Here is an 18,080-nt window from a genome sequence, read left to right as displayed (position 1 = left end):
TTCGAATTTTCTGTCTAGGCTGCCTATTTGTCCTGGACGTCCCATTGTTCTTTGTGCAAGTAGAAACTGTTTGTCTTCCTCTATAGTAATCAAATCTAAAGCACTGGCATGAGCGATATCAAAAAGACAATCCAGACTTTGCTTCCACCGTTCTTCCTTTAATTGTATCTGAGCTGAGCGCTTTTTCTTATTTTCTTTATTTTTTTTAAGCTTCTGCCATTCAGAGAAATATTTAAGTATTTTTGCTACGACATGTTTCTGAAGTCTAGTGGGAATACTGGCTTTTTCCCATATTTCAATAACCTTGTATGCCGCACGACCCGCAGCTTTGTTATTTTGATCCTTCTCTATAGTTTTGAAGTAAAAAAATAAACTCATTACTTCTTTGATAGACGGAAGTTTTACATGAGACAAAGTTGGTGTGACATGTCCTATTAACCAGATATCAGTATTTTTTCGCGTTGTTACACCACTTTTACTGGTAGACGCCATTATTCACCACAATCACAATATTGGCGGACTTATCAAAAATACGTCTTCACACTGGCTACTTTGTTTGCGATAGTGACACGTTTTAACACGATATTTTTTGTTTAGAACAATGCTGAGTCCTTGTACGCGGTTTATTTATGTACTTGCGGCGTGTTTAGATAACTTGCAGGGACATGTTTAGATTAAAGTACCGGAGTCATATTGCACCAAATAGAGTTTATTTTGCAAAACTTTGATGACCGGTAGCGACCTCTAAATTTCACTTAATTCTAAAAAGAAAAAATACGTATTCGTTTATTTTTATATTGAAATCAAATGAGAGTGTGCCCCACAAAAAAAATTAAAGTTAGATTTTTTGAAGCACCCTAATATGTATGAATCGATAAAAGGAACTCTTGTTGACCTTTGATTCAGCGGTCAATAATCGGTGCTCGACAGTGCCAAGCGCCGAGTAGCCACGATAATATCGCTTAGGGTTATTCTGGATACGTGGGTACAGAGTCACCCCATTGTTGTTTTAAATACGTCTTTATACCTTAGGGGGTGGACTGAGAAAGAAGTGAGTCGAAGGTTATGTCCAACTGTAAGGCTTTATAATACACTAGCTGTGCCCGCGACTTCGTCCGCGTGGAATAGTTATTTTGGGCATAATTGAAGAATAATTTTCCCCGTTCTTTTTTCACATTTTCCATTATTTCTTCGCTCATAAAAGTTGCAGCGTGATGTTATATAGCCTAAAGCCTTCCTCGATAAAGGGTCTATTCAACACAATAAGAATTTTTCAATTCGAACCAGTAGTTCATGAGATTAGCGCGTTCAAACAAACCCTTCAGCTTTATAATATTAGTATACATTTATCTAACGGACACTGTGGCGCAGCGGTAGTGCGCTTGTCTGTGACACTGGAGGTTTTGGGTTCGAATCCCAGCCAGTGCACGATGAGAAACGAACTTTCTCCTATTTTTCTTGTTCTTAGATGTTTATCTATATAAGTATTTATTATAAGTATACACTATATAAAACCGATCAAAATCAAAATCAAAATCAAAATCAAAAATATTTTTATTTTCTCTCAAATATCAAGTAGTAGTAGTAGTACCGATTCATATCTATTTATCTTTTTCGCTAAACGGCATCAGAAATTCGTGAACATAAAACAACATACATACAATTAGGGCACGCGTTTGTTGTTCTAACCCTTTGTCCAGGTAAGCGACCCTCCAGTTAATATGGGTTCTTATCAAAAATGCTTAACAAATTCAGATCTCAGGTTGACCTGCTCTTAATAAGGGTTAAAAATCATAAGAAGTGTGAATGGGACTGTTGGAGTGGGAAGGCCTAGACGTCTCCTAGGTCGTCTAGTAGGTACTAGGTAGGACGTCTACTAGAACGTCTCCGATTTGAAGGTACGAACGTACCTTCTAGCTAAAGGTCTGGTCAAGAATACCCGAAACCGACAAGCTTGCATGAAGAGAGTTATGAATGTGGATGAAGCGAAAGAAGTGTGCAGGGATCGTTGCAAGTGGTAAGATGTGGTCTCTGCCTACCCCTCCGGGAAAGAGGCGTGATTTATGTATGTAACATTAATGTTAGCCACTAATTTTTTTAAACAAATATTGTCTGTCTCTAAGATAAATATAAATACATTCATATAATCACGTATTTATTCCTTGCGGGATATACAGAGCTAACAGTCTAGAGAAGACTGAAGGTCACATACTGTTGCATGGCTTAATCGAGATTCGAATAGTGACACGAAGAAGTTTATTAGTTCCCTTAGGGGCCTTTTACGACATTCATGGGAAAAATATAGAGTATTCTTAAATCCACATCTATATTTAAAAATGTAGATATATATTTTAGTTTTTATTTGGATGAAAGATAAGTACCCTATGTTCTACTTGCGTCTCTCAATTATATATACCTATACGTAATATTTCAAGAAGATTAATTCAGTAGATAGCCCGTGAAAAGTCACAAACAAACTAACAAATAAACTTTCGCATTTATAATATTAGTTATGATGTTATACCTTCTCAGTACCCAAATAAAATTTCCTTATACGAGTATAAGTATATTGATGATCTTATGATAATTGGTTTGCAGATTCCAATACTGAAATAACTTGCCCTTTCTCATCAATACAAATACTATGAAATCAGATCGTAAAGCTTGTTTGTTCGGCGTGTGAAAATACCATAGACTATTCATAATGTGGCCTAACAAAGCTGATTGTAAGCCCACATAAATTTCAAATGTTTACACTTTAATATGGCAGTAATACAAGCTCTACTTCTGAGGTTTGCTTTCACGATATTTGATTTGCATACATGATGAAATGTCGGAAATATATATAGTTTATACATACATATTGTTAACGTCTATATCCCTTTCGGGGTAGACAGCGCTGAGCGTCAGACAGACTTTAGATGATTTATAACTCAAATGAGGTTCAAAATACAATCTGACTATTAAGGGCCTCTGTTGTGACCATTAGCTCTGTCTCCCCCGTAAGAGATTAGGTACATGTATTATATTATATTGATATTGTCAGTTTGCAAGAGTATGTTTATTTTCTTTTATTTATTTCGGTTCAAGATAAATCGATAAACTTACGTACAAAAAAAAATATTACAAAAAAATATAAAAAAAAAACACCATAAAAAAGATCAATATTAAAAAAAAATACATATGACAACAAAGTGTGCCAATAATTTTATCATCAATTTAACAAATTCAAAAACTACTAAGTAAATGAAAGAAATTTTCAATATAATATTTATAATTAATAATGAAATAATACATTGACGAACGGACAGGCAATCAAAGCCTATCGCAAGGTTATGAATCAGCTTCGGGCGTGGGCGGAGGTTGCAATATCTGAGGATGCATAGACTTGCGTAACAGACTATAGATTAATATACATACATACATACTTATAATCACGTCTATATCCCTTGCAGGATAACCAACCTGTCACTATTTGAATCTCAATTCTATCATTAAGCCAAACAGCTGAATGTCTCAGTCTTTTGATGACTGTTGGCTCTGTCTACCCATGAGACGTATTTATATGTATGTATCCCTTGCAAGCTGACAGACATAACCATTTTGAAGACTGAAATGTCATGTTCAGCTGTATGGTTAAATAATGGAATTGAGATTCAAATAGTGACAGGTTGCTAACCCATCGCCTAAAAAAGAATCCCAAGTTTGTAAGCCTATCCCTTAGTCACCTTTTACGACATCCATGGGTAAGAGATGGAGTGGTCCTATTCTTTTTTTTGTATTGGTTCCGGGAACCACGCAGCATCGAATTTTAATTTAAACATAATCGCAAATTCTCATACAAATCTCCCGGCTATAGTGACAAAAACAGATTATTTCACACGATAAAAGGTCATTAGTGTGACTTAATATCACGTTTCCTTATGAAGTATACTGATTAGCGTGGGCGACTGCATCGTTCATCCTAATTAAATTCATCCTACTGCATCTACAGAAGTAATGTGCCTAGATTTCTGTGGATGCAACACTGAATAAATCTCTGATGCTGGACATAAATTGAAGACGCGTACTGGACTGAATATTATATATTCATTTATTTATTTGAATAGTGCCGTGTGGTTCCCGGTACCAATAAGAATAGGACCATTCCGTCTTTTTTCTATGGATGTCGTAAAAGGCGACTAAGGGATAGGCTTACAAACTTAGGATTCTTTTTATAGGCGATGGGCTAGCAACCTGTCTCTATTTGAATCTCAATTCTATCATTAAACCAAATAGCTGAGCGTTGCCTATCAGTCTTTTAAAGACTGTTGGCTCTGTCCACCCCACAAAGGATATAGACGTGACCATATGTATGTATGTATTTATTTAAAACTACCTATATTTAGCCTCAAAGGCTTACTGCTAAAACTTAGTACTTAACTTCGTCTTGTCCTTCCATCCTTGTACCGTGTGGTGCCCGGCGCTTAAGAATAGGACCATTTGGACTCTGTACCATGGATATCGTATAAGGCGACTAAGGGATAGGCTACGCAATGGGCTAGCGCTATTTGAATTTCAATTCCATTATCAAGCTATACAGATAAAATTGGTACTTCATTATTTTTAAGACTATTGGCTCTGTCTACCTCGTAAGTGACAAAGACGTGATTATATGTATGTATGTATGTCTTGTCTTTCCAACGTTTCCAACGGAACTTATGTAAAGTTCAGTCCAGCAAAACAGCGTCTAATAAAGGTCAGTGTAGCAGTAGGCCTGATGTATAAGACATTGTTTTGGGTGTTTATAATGTCATGTTATCCTTATTCAGTGCGAAAATGCATTAGGTATTGTGTTGTAGTTGCTAAAGAAGGCATGTCAAGATGGTCATCGTAGCCAACTTTTGATCGTAATCTGAAGACATTGAGATAGAAGTCGTGTGGTTCCCGGCACCAATAAAAAAAAAGAAAAGGAGCACTCCATCTCATTTCCCATGGATGTCGTAAAAGGCGACTAAGGGATAGGCTTACAAACTTGGGATTCTTTTCTAGGCGATGGGCTAGCAACCTATCACTATTTGAATCTCAATTCTATCATTAAGCCAAATAGCTGAACGTGGCCATTCTGCAAGGGATATAGACGTGACCATATGTATGTATGATTTCTTATTTATGATTGTATAACGAAACGGAAACTTTTACACCATAAATGGATTTCCTGCCACAAACGAAACGAAATATCACTATTACGAGACCTACATACTGTCAACCAAACCACAGATTAGGGATGCGTTCTATTTTTAAAATTAAGGACACCCTTTTAAATACAAACCGTTATTTTCAATCTTTAAATTTCGAACGTTTTAAATTTCGTTCGTATTTCGAATGGCATAAGATGATGTCTTGATTCTGAGACGGTAAGTATAAGGTTGTCACGTGTCGTCGCTTCACCGACATATACATTAATTTCTGTCGACTGTCTATCCCACGTGTCGTGTCCTTGAAATGGGCCGAGTGTCTATTTAAAACCAGACCCCTCACAAAGGGCACACGGCTATTTTAATTACAGAAATCATTTGTCAATTGATAAATGGAGATTATGTTTCAAAAGTGCCGTGTGGTTCCCGGCACCAATACAAAAAAGAATAGGATCACTTCATGTCTTTCCCGTGGATGTCGTAAAACGCGATTAAGGGATAGGCTTACAAATTTGAAATTCTTCTTTTAAGGCGGCGGGTAATTTCAATTCTATCATTTAGCCAAACAGCTGAACGTAGCCTATCATAGTCATTTCTAGACTCATGGCTCTGTCTACCCCGTAATTGATATGGATCTGATTATATGTTTTATTCATATGTAGGAAAGATAAATAAAGAATTCTAAATATATACGCAATATGATACGCAAATCTGTACGCCTTTAGATTAATGTTAATTAGATATAATTTAGTGCTATTCTCATGTGAAGTGAATTTTGTAATTCTTAATGAGAATAAAGATCTTAAACCTAAAAACAAACATTCCATACTGACATGCTCACAAACTTTCGCATTTATAACATTAGTAGGACTATGTTAATATACATCAATGACTATCTTTAAATAGACAGTCTCATTTTTTTTCTACACCCTATCCTAATTGAACATTTCAACGGATACTTTTTTTTCGATCTTCCTCCCAGATGTGGAGCCCGGGGTTCGCGTCGAAGATTGCTCAATGCCTGTAACGTTATACGGGAGTGGTGTCGGGTTTGATTCCCGTTTTTGTCATTTGTCAACGTGGAAGTTGAAATGTGTAATTTAGTTGCTAGAGGCGGGAGGTTTGACAATTTAAGATTTTTACCGAATTGTTTTAAGCGTGGGTTATGTTTGATCGGATGTTTGTTATTGCTAGCCTTTAAGCCTGATTCAGCCTTCTGTTATTATTTCTAAAAATACTTTATTAGTAAAAACTAGGTACCTACGCAACAATTATATTTAGGTTGAGGCGCTATGCTGAATTTCAATTTCAAGGTACGTATACATAGTGATTTAAGCTATGAAAAAGTTAAGATTTAAATATAAATGTATGTCAATTATTATTTTCATATTTACTTTGAAATCATTAAGGAAGGATGGAAAAGACATTTTGAGAGGTATAAGTATTGAAAAAATTATTTTATAAATATTATTGATGCATTTGTCTTTGTATATTATTGAAATTAATACCAAGTGGATTTTTGTAATCAGATACAGGTAAGTATACAAATTCATAGTACCTTTTTTGCACAAAAAGAGAATAATTCTGTTTTATTGAAAAGTCAATTTCAAATGTTTTTATGTAACTTATACAACGAATTAATATTGATAACCGAGAAATCTCATAAAAGCTTCCTGTTCATAATTTGTGTCACATTTCCCTACCAACTAAGGGATAGGCTTATAAACTTGGGATTCATTTTTTGGGCGTAGACCTAGCAATTTTAACTGCTTATCGAATCTCAATCCTATCATTAAGCCAAACAGCTGAACGTGGCCTGAATACTGTTGGCTCTGTCTACCCCGCAAGAGATATAGACGTGATTATATGTATGTATTTATTCCAAACCAACCTCGACTTAGTAAAGAACCAAGTTCGATTCGAACGCCGTCTAGCGTCGAGTAGCGTCGTGAAAATTCCCTCCAACCCCCTAACACCCACTATCCCTTTCCACTGTCCCACACATCCCTACACATGAACGAGATGGCCATATATCGCCAGCGGAGATTTTCCACAAGAGAAAACGGACAACCCTTCATCTATCTCAGGTTTCGGGTATTAAGTCAGGTGATTAGAAGAGGACGGGGCAATTTTCAAGGTTGCATTTCTAGATGGACACGCGATGACCACGATTTTTCTCGCTGCTGACCTATCGGGGTGTGTTTGCGTTGCATTTTATGTTTTTCGTCATTACAGTCCTAAAAATAGAACAAAAGCATGGTTGGGAAGCAGATGTTTCTTAGACGTTCAAGTTTTTTTTTAAACTTATGAAAAGCATTTTTCATAGTTTACTTTTGACAAATTTTCATAACATTACAAATTAATTGCTCTTTCTATTTAAAATTAAAAAAAAAAAAAAACATTGTCACACCACAAAATGCTGGCCGAAAAGAAAATAATAAAACGAAAAGAAAGTATCCAAACAGTCAATCGGGAACAATTTGAAATTTCAATAATCGAACGCACCATTCCAAGTTCACCGAGAGACGGTTCAGAAACAATTATGAAAAAGTTCTTTTTCGCCGCCGTTCCCGCGCCAGTTAAGTCTCGACTGACACTCATAAAACTTATTAAAGTCAAGGACCGACCAAGATAAGTTCCTCGTAGCATCTTAAGTAAAATAACGTCGGGAAAAAATGTGCCGGGAAACTTGCAAACGAGAGTGAAAGATCTTTTCTTAGCAGTTCGACTACGTGTTGCTTTTGGTTCATGAAATATCAGTGATTTTAAATTGTTCATTTTTGCATAAAACGATTGGTTTGCTACGACTGCTACGATTAAAAATAAATCGAAGTTTTGCGTGTGCTACGATGCGGGTGCTACGAAACTTGTAGCAGTGTAAGCTACGAAAGACGTAGACCAATTTTTTTTTGCTACGACATATTAACGCTACTACATTGTGTTATAGCAATCACATTATTGTGCTATAGTAATCAACAAATTGTTGTTGTAATAATAAAAAAAAAATTATAAAAATAATGACAAATATAAAGGCAGCCCTGAAAGAAAGAGTGAAAAAAATACAGAAAAAAAAATTATCAATTTGAAAATGTTAAAAACCATAACGGTCTTTACAGTGTCCGCGCGTCCATCCAATTAAAAATTCCATCTCCTAATCGAGTCATGAAATATGCAAGCAAATATTATCCCTTTTCTTTTGTAAGCTGCATCTTCGCCCCACCCGCACGCACACCGACGCACGGCACTTGTGATTTATGCCCGTCTCTCTCGCACTTGCGCGGGCGGAGTTTCCCCACGCGTGGTTCATCTCCCTCGATCTGCCGAGACGACGGCGACCGCGAGTAACCCCTGGCCACTTCGTGCGGACTCGCACGCGCCGTACTCGGCCGGCCGAGCGAGACGGCGCGAGTCGTGGACATGCGGAGGCCGACGAGCCCTCGCGCGAAGGGACACAGGACAGACGCTCTTGGACATCGGGCGAGAGCGGGCGACCGGCCGCGCACCTGCCTCGCTTCGCACGCGTCGTGCTCGATCGCGAACGATAACAAAACATTTTCAAATTGAGAATTGTTCTCATCATATTCTAATTTCAATTCAAAATTCAATGGAACAATTTTAGTTTTAAATTTTTAAACGGACAGTGATTTTGAAAAAGGACTGAATAGTGAAGAAGTTTTTATTGTTATAAATTTGCGGAGTGACCAGTTGAGTTTTGGCGAATCGCAAGACCACTGACTGGGCAGATTAGATACGAAATCAAGTTTCGATAAGGCCGTATGACCACTGAAAATTGACGAATGAAAATTTGCAATGTTTTATTCACATTCATAATGAAAAGGAAAAAATCAGAAAATTAATAGTGGTTTTTTTTTTTAAATTGAAGATGAAGAAATTTAGAAGATGACTAAAGATGTTATTATTATTTTCCGTCGGACTTTCGACGGTTGTGTGATGCGTGGTATATTATCGGCGGTTTAGGGACTGCTATCAGCCGTTTGACCGGCGGCCCGTGTGAAGTGAGTTACTGAACTGTCATCCAAAGACAAGATATTAAGATAAATAATTCTGGCGATAAAAGAAGTTGTTGAAGATCTAAAAATAGGTGACCAAATCAAGATGAGAATTAAGATGCCAGCTGTACGCATCGCGCAAGGTAAGTCAAATTTGAGGAAAACATTTTATGAAAGTCAGCATTTTCAATAATTTCTTTTATCTAATCATCATCAAAATAAATTAAAAAAGATGCAAAAAAAAATTATCACATAAAAAATAAAAGAAATATTCTGTAATTGTTTTTTTTCGAACACAGACTATATTTCTTTTCACAACAAAATACGATTTCTTATTAATTAAAATATAAAACAAAAAAAAATTGCGAGTCCCACTAACTGCCTCCCGTAAAGATATCGTCTAAAAATCTAAACAAACAGACGCAATGCCCCATCTGTGCGCTATTCATGCGGGAACGAGCTACTTAATGCCCAGCCAGTGTCAATGTTGACACGAGACCTGGTCATCTTGTCCGAAAGGGGAATGAAAAGATGTCCGAGAGACGGACTTAAATATTCATCGAACTATGCATTAAAAAAAATACCTGTAAAGTTGTTTGGTGATAATTACTTAAGTTAATAAGTTTTTTTGGACAAAACATTACAAATAATGAATACTTACGAAAATATATCCTCCTATAAAATAAAAAAAAAAAACACTACTTTGAAAACATTTAGGTCGATGAGCGAACAATTTCAAAGTTCGGCGGTTCATGCATGATGTAGAACTTGAAAATGCTTGAACAAAAATAAGATGACAGAATAAGAAAATTTTACATTGTCTAATTTATAAGTTTGGTAGGGTAATTGCGCTGGTTTGGCGTCCAGTTCTACTTTTCGTCCATTTCACTTTTAAACGCATATAAAAAGAATATAAACACACCTATGCACGCATGTTGCAACTTGTCACGATCCTTCATACTTAAGCAACAGTTCTAACAACCACAAAATCCAATTTGTCAAGTGAAAACTTCGAAAAAATTAAACTCAGTGGCCGGCATGTGTTCGTGTTTCGTAGACGTCATTGCCGATACAAAAAAATAGCTGGTGCAGGAACACTCAGTGGTGGGTTTTATGACTATTTCACATAGATTGGGTAATATTTTGGCATGTAAGGATATTTAAGAGTATAACTAACATTATGTTAAGGTTATTTTACAATGTTTTTGTAGTAATCTTAGTAAAAGTTTGCGGACGAATACTGACATGCCAATTTTACCAATTATTTGGTATCCGTCCACGTGGACGGAAACTAAAACAGCAAGCTAAATATTTGGAATGTTCATTTTACTTTTTCAGACCTATAAAAAAATATGTGTTTTCTTTAGATATGAACTTTATTGGCTATTTGACAAGATATTTAGTTAACGTCCAATAATTTCTCAGTATTGCTTGTTTAAAAAAATGTTTAAATGGCATGGACGAAAACTAAACAGCAATTTTTTTTGTATTAGTTTTCGTCCATAATAGTGTGAAATCTACTTCTAACACATTTTCTTGTTAATTCGTACAGGTTTTTCTAGTAGGTACTAAACTTTGAAATTAATTGTTATAGATGGATTCGGGGAAATAAAAAAAGCAGGAAATCTACTGCTGAAGAATAAATATTTTTGTTGATTAAATAAAAGATTATAAAGACAGTTTTTATTTAACATTGCACTTTTACTCTTTTTTACATACTGGACGGAAACTAGATCACACCAGGGCGAAAACTAAATTTTTTGGACGAAAACTAGTGAAATCTGCCATTTAACATTTAATTATTTATATAAAAAACAATGAAGTTATAATTAAAAGTTTCTTAATTTTTATCAAAAATAGACTATATGAGGTATATAAACAAATATGAGCTATTTTAATTAGGATACTTTATCATATTATTTTTACGTCTGAAAGCTAGCAACTCCGCTAATTGGACGAAAACCAGCGCAATCACCCTATATCTTCTTTAAATCATAACATTATCTTGTCTGCAATGCCTGAAATATCTTTAATTATTATAGTAAACAATTAAATAGAAAATACTAAACTACAAAAAAGAAAAGAAATGAAAACATTATAATTTCTGAAGTTTGTCAACAAAGTAAAGTAACTTCAGATAAAGATTTATAGCCCAATCACGATCGGAGAAACGATAAAAATTAAATGGTTATTGAAATGACCATTAACCAAACAATGTAAGAAAAAAACATTCTGCCAGATGGTGCAGTTAAAATTTATGATTAAGGTCATTTTGACAACTACGTGTAATTACTGACCCATGCTTAGCAATTAGAGAACAGCCTTAATCTGGGCCCTGAGGTCAGTGGTAATAAACTTACAATGTATCAAATTGCCAAGCATAATTAATTTATTAACTGCAAAGATCACTGTAGGTGTATAATCTGAGAGTATTAAAGCAACTATGTTTTCACAGACAATTATTACAAGAAGCATAAAATTTTCCTGTGACTTAACTATGTTGTCTCAGCTATATTATATTAAAGCTTATATAGGTTGCTTTCTGAATTGTCTGATCCAACATTTGAGGCCCCTTAAATCAACATGTAACATTTAATATTTTTCAAGGTGTTGAAAAAATTTTCAATTTATCAAAACTGTGACAGAAATTATAGGTACAGTCACAAAATTATTACTTGAATACATTTTTATAGTATATCAATTGAACAGATTTTTATAGCATAAAAATGGAAAAAGCCACACATACCTAATACTTATTGTTAAAAAAAACACCTATCAAAAATAATTACCTATCATTCGTGTGATTGTTAAAATTGTTGTTTGATTTATCATAAATTATTTCAATGACAATGTAGATATACTAAAAACGATAATAATAAGCAAAATGGGTAATGTGAGATCTATCGTGGTCAAATCAACACAAATCATGTTAATTAAAGAATATTCTTTTGGCATTAATTTTCATTGTGCAAGTCCTTTACGTTCTACTGAGAACTTTCTTATTTATTCAAATGATCATAAAAGTTAAAATAACAGGTGTGTTTAATAACAATCATTCATTATTATAGAATTATTTTAGATTTATCATCATTTTTTCATTGATTTTATTCTATAACCATATTTTTGCCAATTTATACGTGTCTTGTGTTAACATTAGAAACTCTTTTGGCTCCATGCCTTCACCATTGTCCCCTTATCTTTAGTTCTCACTGGCCACCAGTTAGCGTTAATTTAATTACTCATTATGAGAAAGTGTAACATTCCCATGCTTTACTATAACCTTAATGTAATGGTCAAATCCGTCCGCGTATGAGAAAGTCACAACTTTAAAATAAAAACTATTTTATCATTGTTATTGTAAATTCAATTGAGGTTTACTTTGTTGGTCATAATGCAGACGTTTTCAAGTTCATTTTCGATCGTATCACCTGAGTAAATAGTGTGGAGAAGTAAAGCAATTGATTGCAAAGATAATAAACATAACATAGTTGATGATGATTTAATTTCATAATAAATATTATCATCTAGGTATAAATGGAAAATATCTACTTGATCTTTTTATTTAATTCAGCTAGAAAATCCTCAAAGAACTCCAACCGAAATCCCTAAATAATAATATTTCGTTGTATTAAAAAAATTAACATACTTTGTTTTACGAATACCGTAACGGAAATACGAGTCATTGAAACATCGGTATACCTATGTATAATCTTAATTGGTATTGCACGTGTGTGTGTCGCGACTCTTGCGCACGATTTCTTCTCAAAAACTAGCGTTGCGGCACACATGGGCAATTAGTCCAAGTTGACCGGAGGCGACGGGCCACTCTGATTGGTCGTTGTACACGTGACGTCACCGACAACAGCGGCCGTCGCGCCCGATTGGTCGACACGCGTCATTTCGTCGATGACACATTTGTTCTTATTTCAAAGCAAGAAGTTCGAGGAACACGCTTTTTGTCGCACCATACAATGCAACCCTCCTTACATGAAACTGGACTCTTTTATGTGGTCCCAAATATAAATGTAGTTGCTCAAAGCATCGAAAATTATTACTCTCATTACAATAAAAAAAATAAGCCAAACGCAATGAAAATACAAATGGAAGAAGTTGAACCAAACGTTAGAGCGTTAGCATTAAAAATTAAAATGGTCCAGGCTAACGCGATCCCAATTACGTTTAAAGGTAGAAAACCTTTCGACTTTTTAAAGCCGCCCTCAAAAGTGTGAATTAGGGAATCGTAAAATTACTTTATCAGGGACACCGCGGGCGTAACTTTTGAGCGAACTTTTAAAAATCCAAGTTAACTTTTTCCTGCCCGAGTGAAATAAAACATTAAAGGTCCCGTTGTTTTTTTTTTACAACAGCATTCACTAATTGATGTGGGTTCGCGTGTCCTTTGTCAGTTTTTTAATTGAAATTGTTTCTGTTGTTTTGTTCGATTTAATATTTTATTGGTGGTTTTTGCCTTTGTCTTTTATGTTCATAGAATATTCAGAGATACAAAGAGGACGTTTACATTGAAAGGTTTGTTTGAATGTTCGTCTCTTATTTTACTTTTTTTTGGTTTGCAGGATTGTTATGCTTAACGCTTAAAACTGTAATAAATCCAATTAGGATATGTTTGATAAAATTTACTATCCTACCTAATGAATCCGAACCTAATTTAAAAAAATATCTAATAACAATTGTTTCCAAAGATCGACCCAACAACAGGTTAACACAGGTTCTTTGTCACCCTCAACAATCTATATATATATATTTATATATATGCACTAATTTGTCAATTTATCCGTTTTTTGACCTAACTCATAACTATGCTCCCGTAGGATTTTGCAAAAAAAGACACAGCATTTTCTTCATTAATGTCAAATGTTATCAATACACTCTAATAGAAATGTATCCAAAATCTGCTAGATTATCTAAAAATCCAAAAGTACAAATATTTACTCTTCATAATATAATTATAGTTGAATGGATAGTATAAATAATATGGAGCTATTGACTTTCCCGAATCGAGCGGATGCTGCATAAAAGAACCGCACGTCAATTTAAACATTGCCTATATCTTGTCCGTTGCCACTTTGCGATTCAATATGTCTTCATTAAGCGAATATCGAAGCATCGCATTCACGAACGGAACCTTCCATCTTGATCCTTTGGCCTGGAATTATTGCTTCAATGTCTGTTGGTACGAGCATGTAAATGTCGTCTTTATAAGATGCACCTATTGATGCCATGAGATCTTCTTTAATTATTTATTCGTCATATTTTTATGCAATAGGACTGAATGTGCTATGAAATTTTATAGTTTGTTTGTTTTCAGTGTCTTAGTCTTTGATAAAAATCTTTCCAGTTAAGTCTATTTATTACAATAAAACTATAAATCATCGAACTTTATTATGTTAGTGTGAATACGGATGTACGGATAAAATAAAGAAATATTTAGATAAAACAAAGAACAAAGAAAATGGAGATAAATCAGATAAAAATCATAAGTAATTGAAATAGCACTTCATTTTAAGTCACGTCTTAAACGAGGTGCTCGATGACAGTGATAAGAATTTTGAATTGAAACAATCAGAGGTGTCTAGAAGTAAAGAACTACAGGTCAATGAGTTGTAATTATTATAAAGCATTCTTACAGCCGTTAATGTAATTTATAGCAAACAGCATAATTACGCAGCGAAACGCAACAAGAGTCGTGGGAAACAAGAAATCGGCTTCATCTCTACGAGCGGCAAAGAAACCAATAAATTGAATTCGTCAACAGTACGAATAACTTAGCAATTGACATCCTTCGTCCATTAGAGTAGGACAAACGCAAAGAAAGAGAAAGACCCATCGGATAATTTATCGCAGAGTACCGCCAGTTGATATTTAAATTATGGGAATGAAGTTAATTTTCGTATTTAGAATAATGATTCCGCGGACGACGGCCACCCGTTTGAATTTCGAACTGGACTGGATGTTTTTATTTTTCTTTTTAAACGATCGCATCGATCGGCATTCAGCATTTGTGATTCTTAAGATAAAGACGTATTGATTTACATATGTTATGTCAGAAGCGGGAGATACATTTAAATTGGATTTATTAGTCGGCCAATATTAACAAAGCGACGTAGGAGGCAGTATCTGGAGGTTGCATCTTTAGAAATTGTATGAAATTAAACCCGCAGCTGGAAACGTATATCGTCGCCTTTGTTATTTAGAACACAAAAATAATGCAGTATTTAAGTTAGTAAGAAAATGAAAACACTTTATTGCAACAAAAAGAAAACAGATGTAACATATACCAAAGAATATAGACAGTTCAAAAGCAAGTCTTCATAATAAATGCTGTCCTTAAACCTACCCTAAAGATTAACTTTACTATTAAGCAGCGATAATGTAAAATCAAAATAAATAAGGTAACTTGATTTAAAAAAAATCTCCATTGTAATTTACATGAAGCAGTAAATCTATTTATAATAAAAACCCATTGCAAAAATGAGGTAAATTAAAAACTATTACATAAAATGATCATCATACTAAAACTATTAACTAAAAAAAAACAAAACAGCTTAACGTTTGACGAAACTTTCAAACACCAGAAAAAACATGTCAGATTTTTATTTTTATTTCATTCCTAACTATCCTTTCCCTAACAAAAGGCTTAACTCTACTGACAATACAAATCGAATTACAAACATTGTAAACAGTAGCCATTTTTTTTTAAGTTTACACTTAATCTCAAGTGTTAGATGAGGCGTGCAGATAAACAAACATTTGTTACTTTATCTTAAACAAGTAATCTCTATTGTATATTATTCTTCGTATTGATGATTTGATCAATCATACTTTCAATATATGTATTTCGAATGAACAAATTGTTTGAAAAATAGTAATCATAGCGTCTTTGAAAGATTTTTTATTAGTATAAAATTCATACCTATTTGAAAGCTTTAACAATTTTTTAAATAACATAAATTATGTAACAACATAAAACTTAAAAAAGTATATGTAACTACATATTATAATTCGTAAAAGGTTCTTCGTAGACAAGTATATTTTTTTAAATTCAAAATTTTTATTCATTACTTTTATAAAGTGAGAGAAGAAAGCAAGAAATCAATATACATACGTTGATTAAAATAATAACCAATTTCTTTAATAGTTTCTCACATACACATTTTCTGATAAATTTCTACCAAAATCCTAAAGAATTTATCTAAAATTTTTAACATATCTCGACGACATTATCCTTCGTGTCCACAGAATTTAAAAACGATCCTTTGTTCTTACATAAGATCAATCGCAGACCTAATAAGGTGCGTTGGGGTAAATTCGGATTGTTTTTCGTTGTGTTTGACAGGTCATGTTTATGTTTTTTTTTCTAGACTTATATTTTAATTAAAACATTAAGTTTAATTGGGAATTGTTTATGAAATGTCAAAGTATCAAATCTAAATGCGGATATCTCGTTAAACTAAATGATTGCCGCATAAACAGAGTTTAAAGTACACAAAGATTTTTTTAAATCCATGGGTAAGATCGGATGTAGTGGGGGTAAGTTCGGAAATGATATCAAATCGATTTTATGGCTCAGAACATACAGCCCATAATAGCAAAATATGCGACCTTTAACTTGCCTTTAACCCAGATCAATCAAATTTTACTGGAACAGCCATAACACACAAACGACGCGGCTCAGTGACGGACGCGGACTGCGGGGAGGTGCACAACAAAATGGCATCTAGCGCTATGTTGTCAGTTTAGAAAAATTACTAATGATTTCGTAAATATTCAAAGAAAACGGTCTTCCCCCATTCACGATGTTACCCCAACGCACCTTACACCTACCAAAGTTTAAATCGTCTTCTGTTGAAAGGCCGACAATAACAAATTGGTATTAGAGCTTGACAAAGATGGACTCCTCCAAATGTCCACCCACTCTTTCTTATTGATCATGGTTCACAATAAATTAATTCTTATTAAGATTTCGTATTTCAAATGCTGTTCTAAGGGCTATTTTATTCTAATGGGCATTGGTCAAAAGCTTCGTATAAAAACGTTAATTGTATGAATTTGAATAGGATAGTTTTGTTCTTTTTGTAGGATTAGTTAGTGACGGATATTTCAAAGGTTAAAGAATGAAGACTTTTAAAGAGTTGAAAAAGACGGGTGATCTATAAAAAAATGAAATCCAATTGGGATAAGTCCGTCATAGTACATATTCTTCTAAATCCAATGACTGCTTTGTATTTTGTTATATTATTCTTAATGTGCAATAAAGAGTTTTCAAACAAACAAACTTTTGCATTTTAGAACTGTTTTCAAGATACTAGAACAATTGCTGAATATAAAAAAATACTTATAAAATCGCAGAGAAATATGAGCAGTAACAAAATGTGATAATACCCAAAAAGGAGCAGCAAAAACAGAATCAAAATTTCGATCAAAAATCAACAAAGACCCAAACAGGTTGACAATAGGATATCTCCGATAGAGGCACCTGAACCTCCGATATTTTCCCATGGTCCCATGGTCAATCGACAAACACCTTTGCAAAAACCAGCGTTCAACAAACAATTGGTCAAAGAATTTTTTTTTTCGTCAAAACAGCACCCACATTTCGATAATAATCGAACAATACAGAACGCTGTAGGCAAAATACATTATTGTGTCTCATTATTCGATACCCTTTCACCAATTTTTGGAGAAAAGAATTTACAAGTGTCACTTACTAAGATTTTTTTCTGGTATTTTGAGTTGAATAGTCCTGCTACCGCTGCCCCCATTTTTGTATAACTTTTTCGTTTTCAGATACAGTTTTAGAGATAGGCTGTTTTGTAGTGGTAAATTTGAGATGGATTTAGTAAAAGGTGATTAAAGGAATAAACGAATACATTTA

General features: G+C 34.1%; 1 protein-coding gene across 1 annotated transcript in view; it reads left to right on the top strand.

Moving 5' to 3' along the window:
• Window positions 1-8,558: 8,558 nt before the first annotated feature.
• LOC106139529 (B-cell lymphoma/leukemia 11B) overlaps window positions 8,559-18,080 on the top strand; it is a 47,590-nt gene continuing 38,068 nt past the window's right edge. The window contains exon 1 of the mRNA XM_013340994.2: window positions 8,559-9,330. Coding sequence (XP_013196448.2) covers window positions 9,294-9,330 — 37 coding nt within the window. The 5' untranslated portion in view covers window positions 8,559-9,293. The remainder of the gene's footprint in view (window positions 9,331-18,080) is intronic.

This window comes from Amyelois transitella, chromosome 15 (genome assembly GCF_032362555.1).
Source record: "Amyelois transitella isolate CPQ chromosome 15, ilAmyTran1.1, whole genome shotgun sequence".
Lineage (NCBI taxonomy): Eukaryota > Metazoa > Arthropoda > Insecta > Lepidoptera > Pyralidae > Amyelois > Amyelois transitella.
Note: the sequence above shows the minus strand (reverse complement) of the source record. Positions and strands in the feature narration are given on the sequence as shown.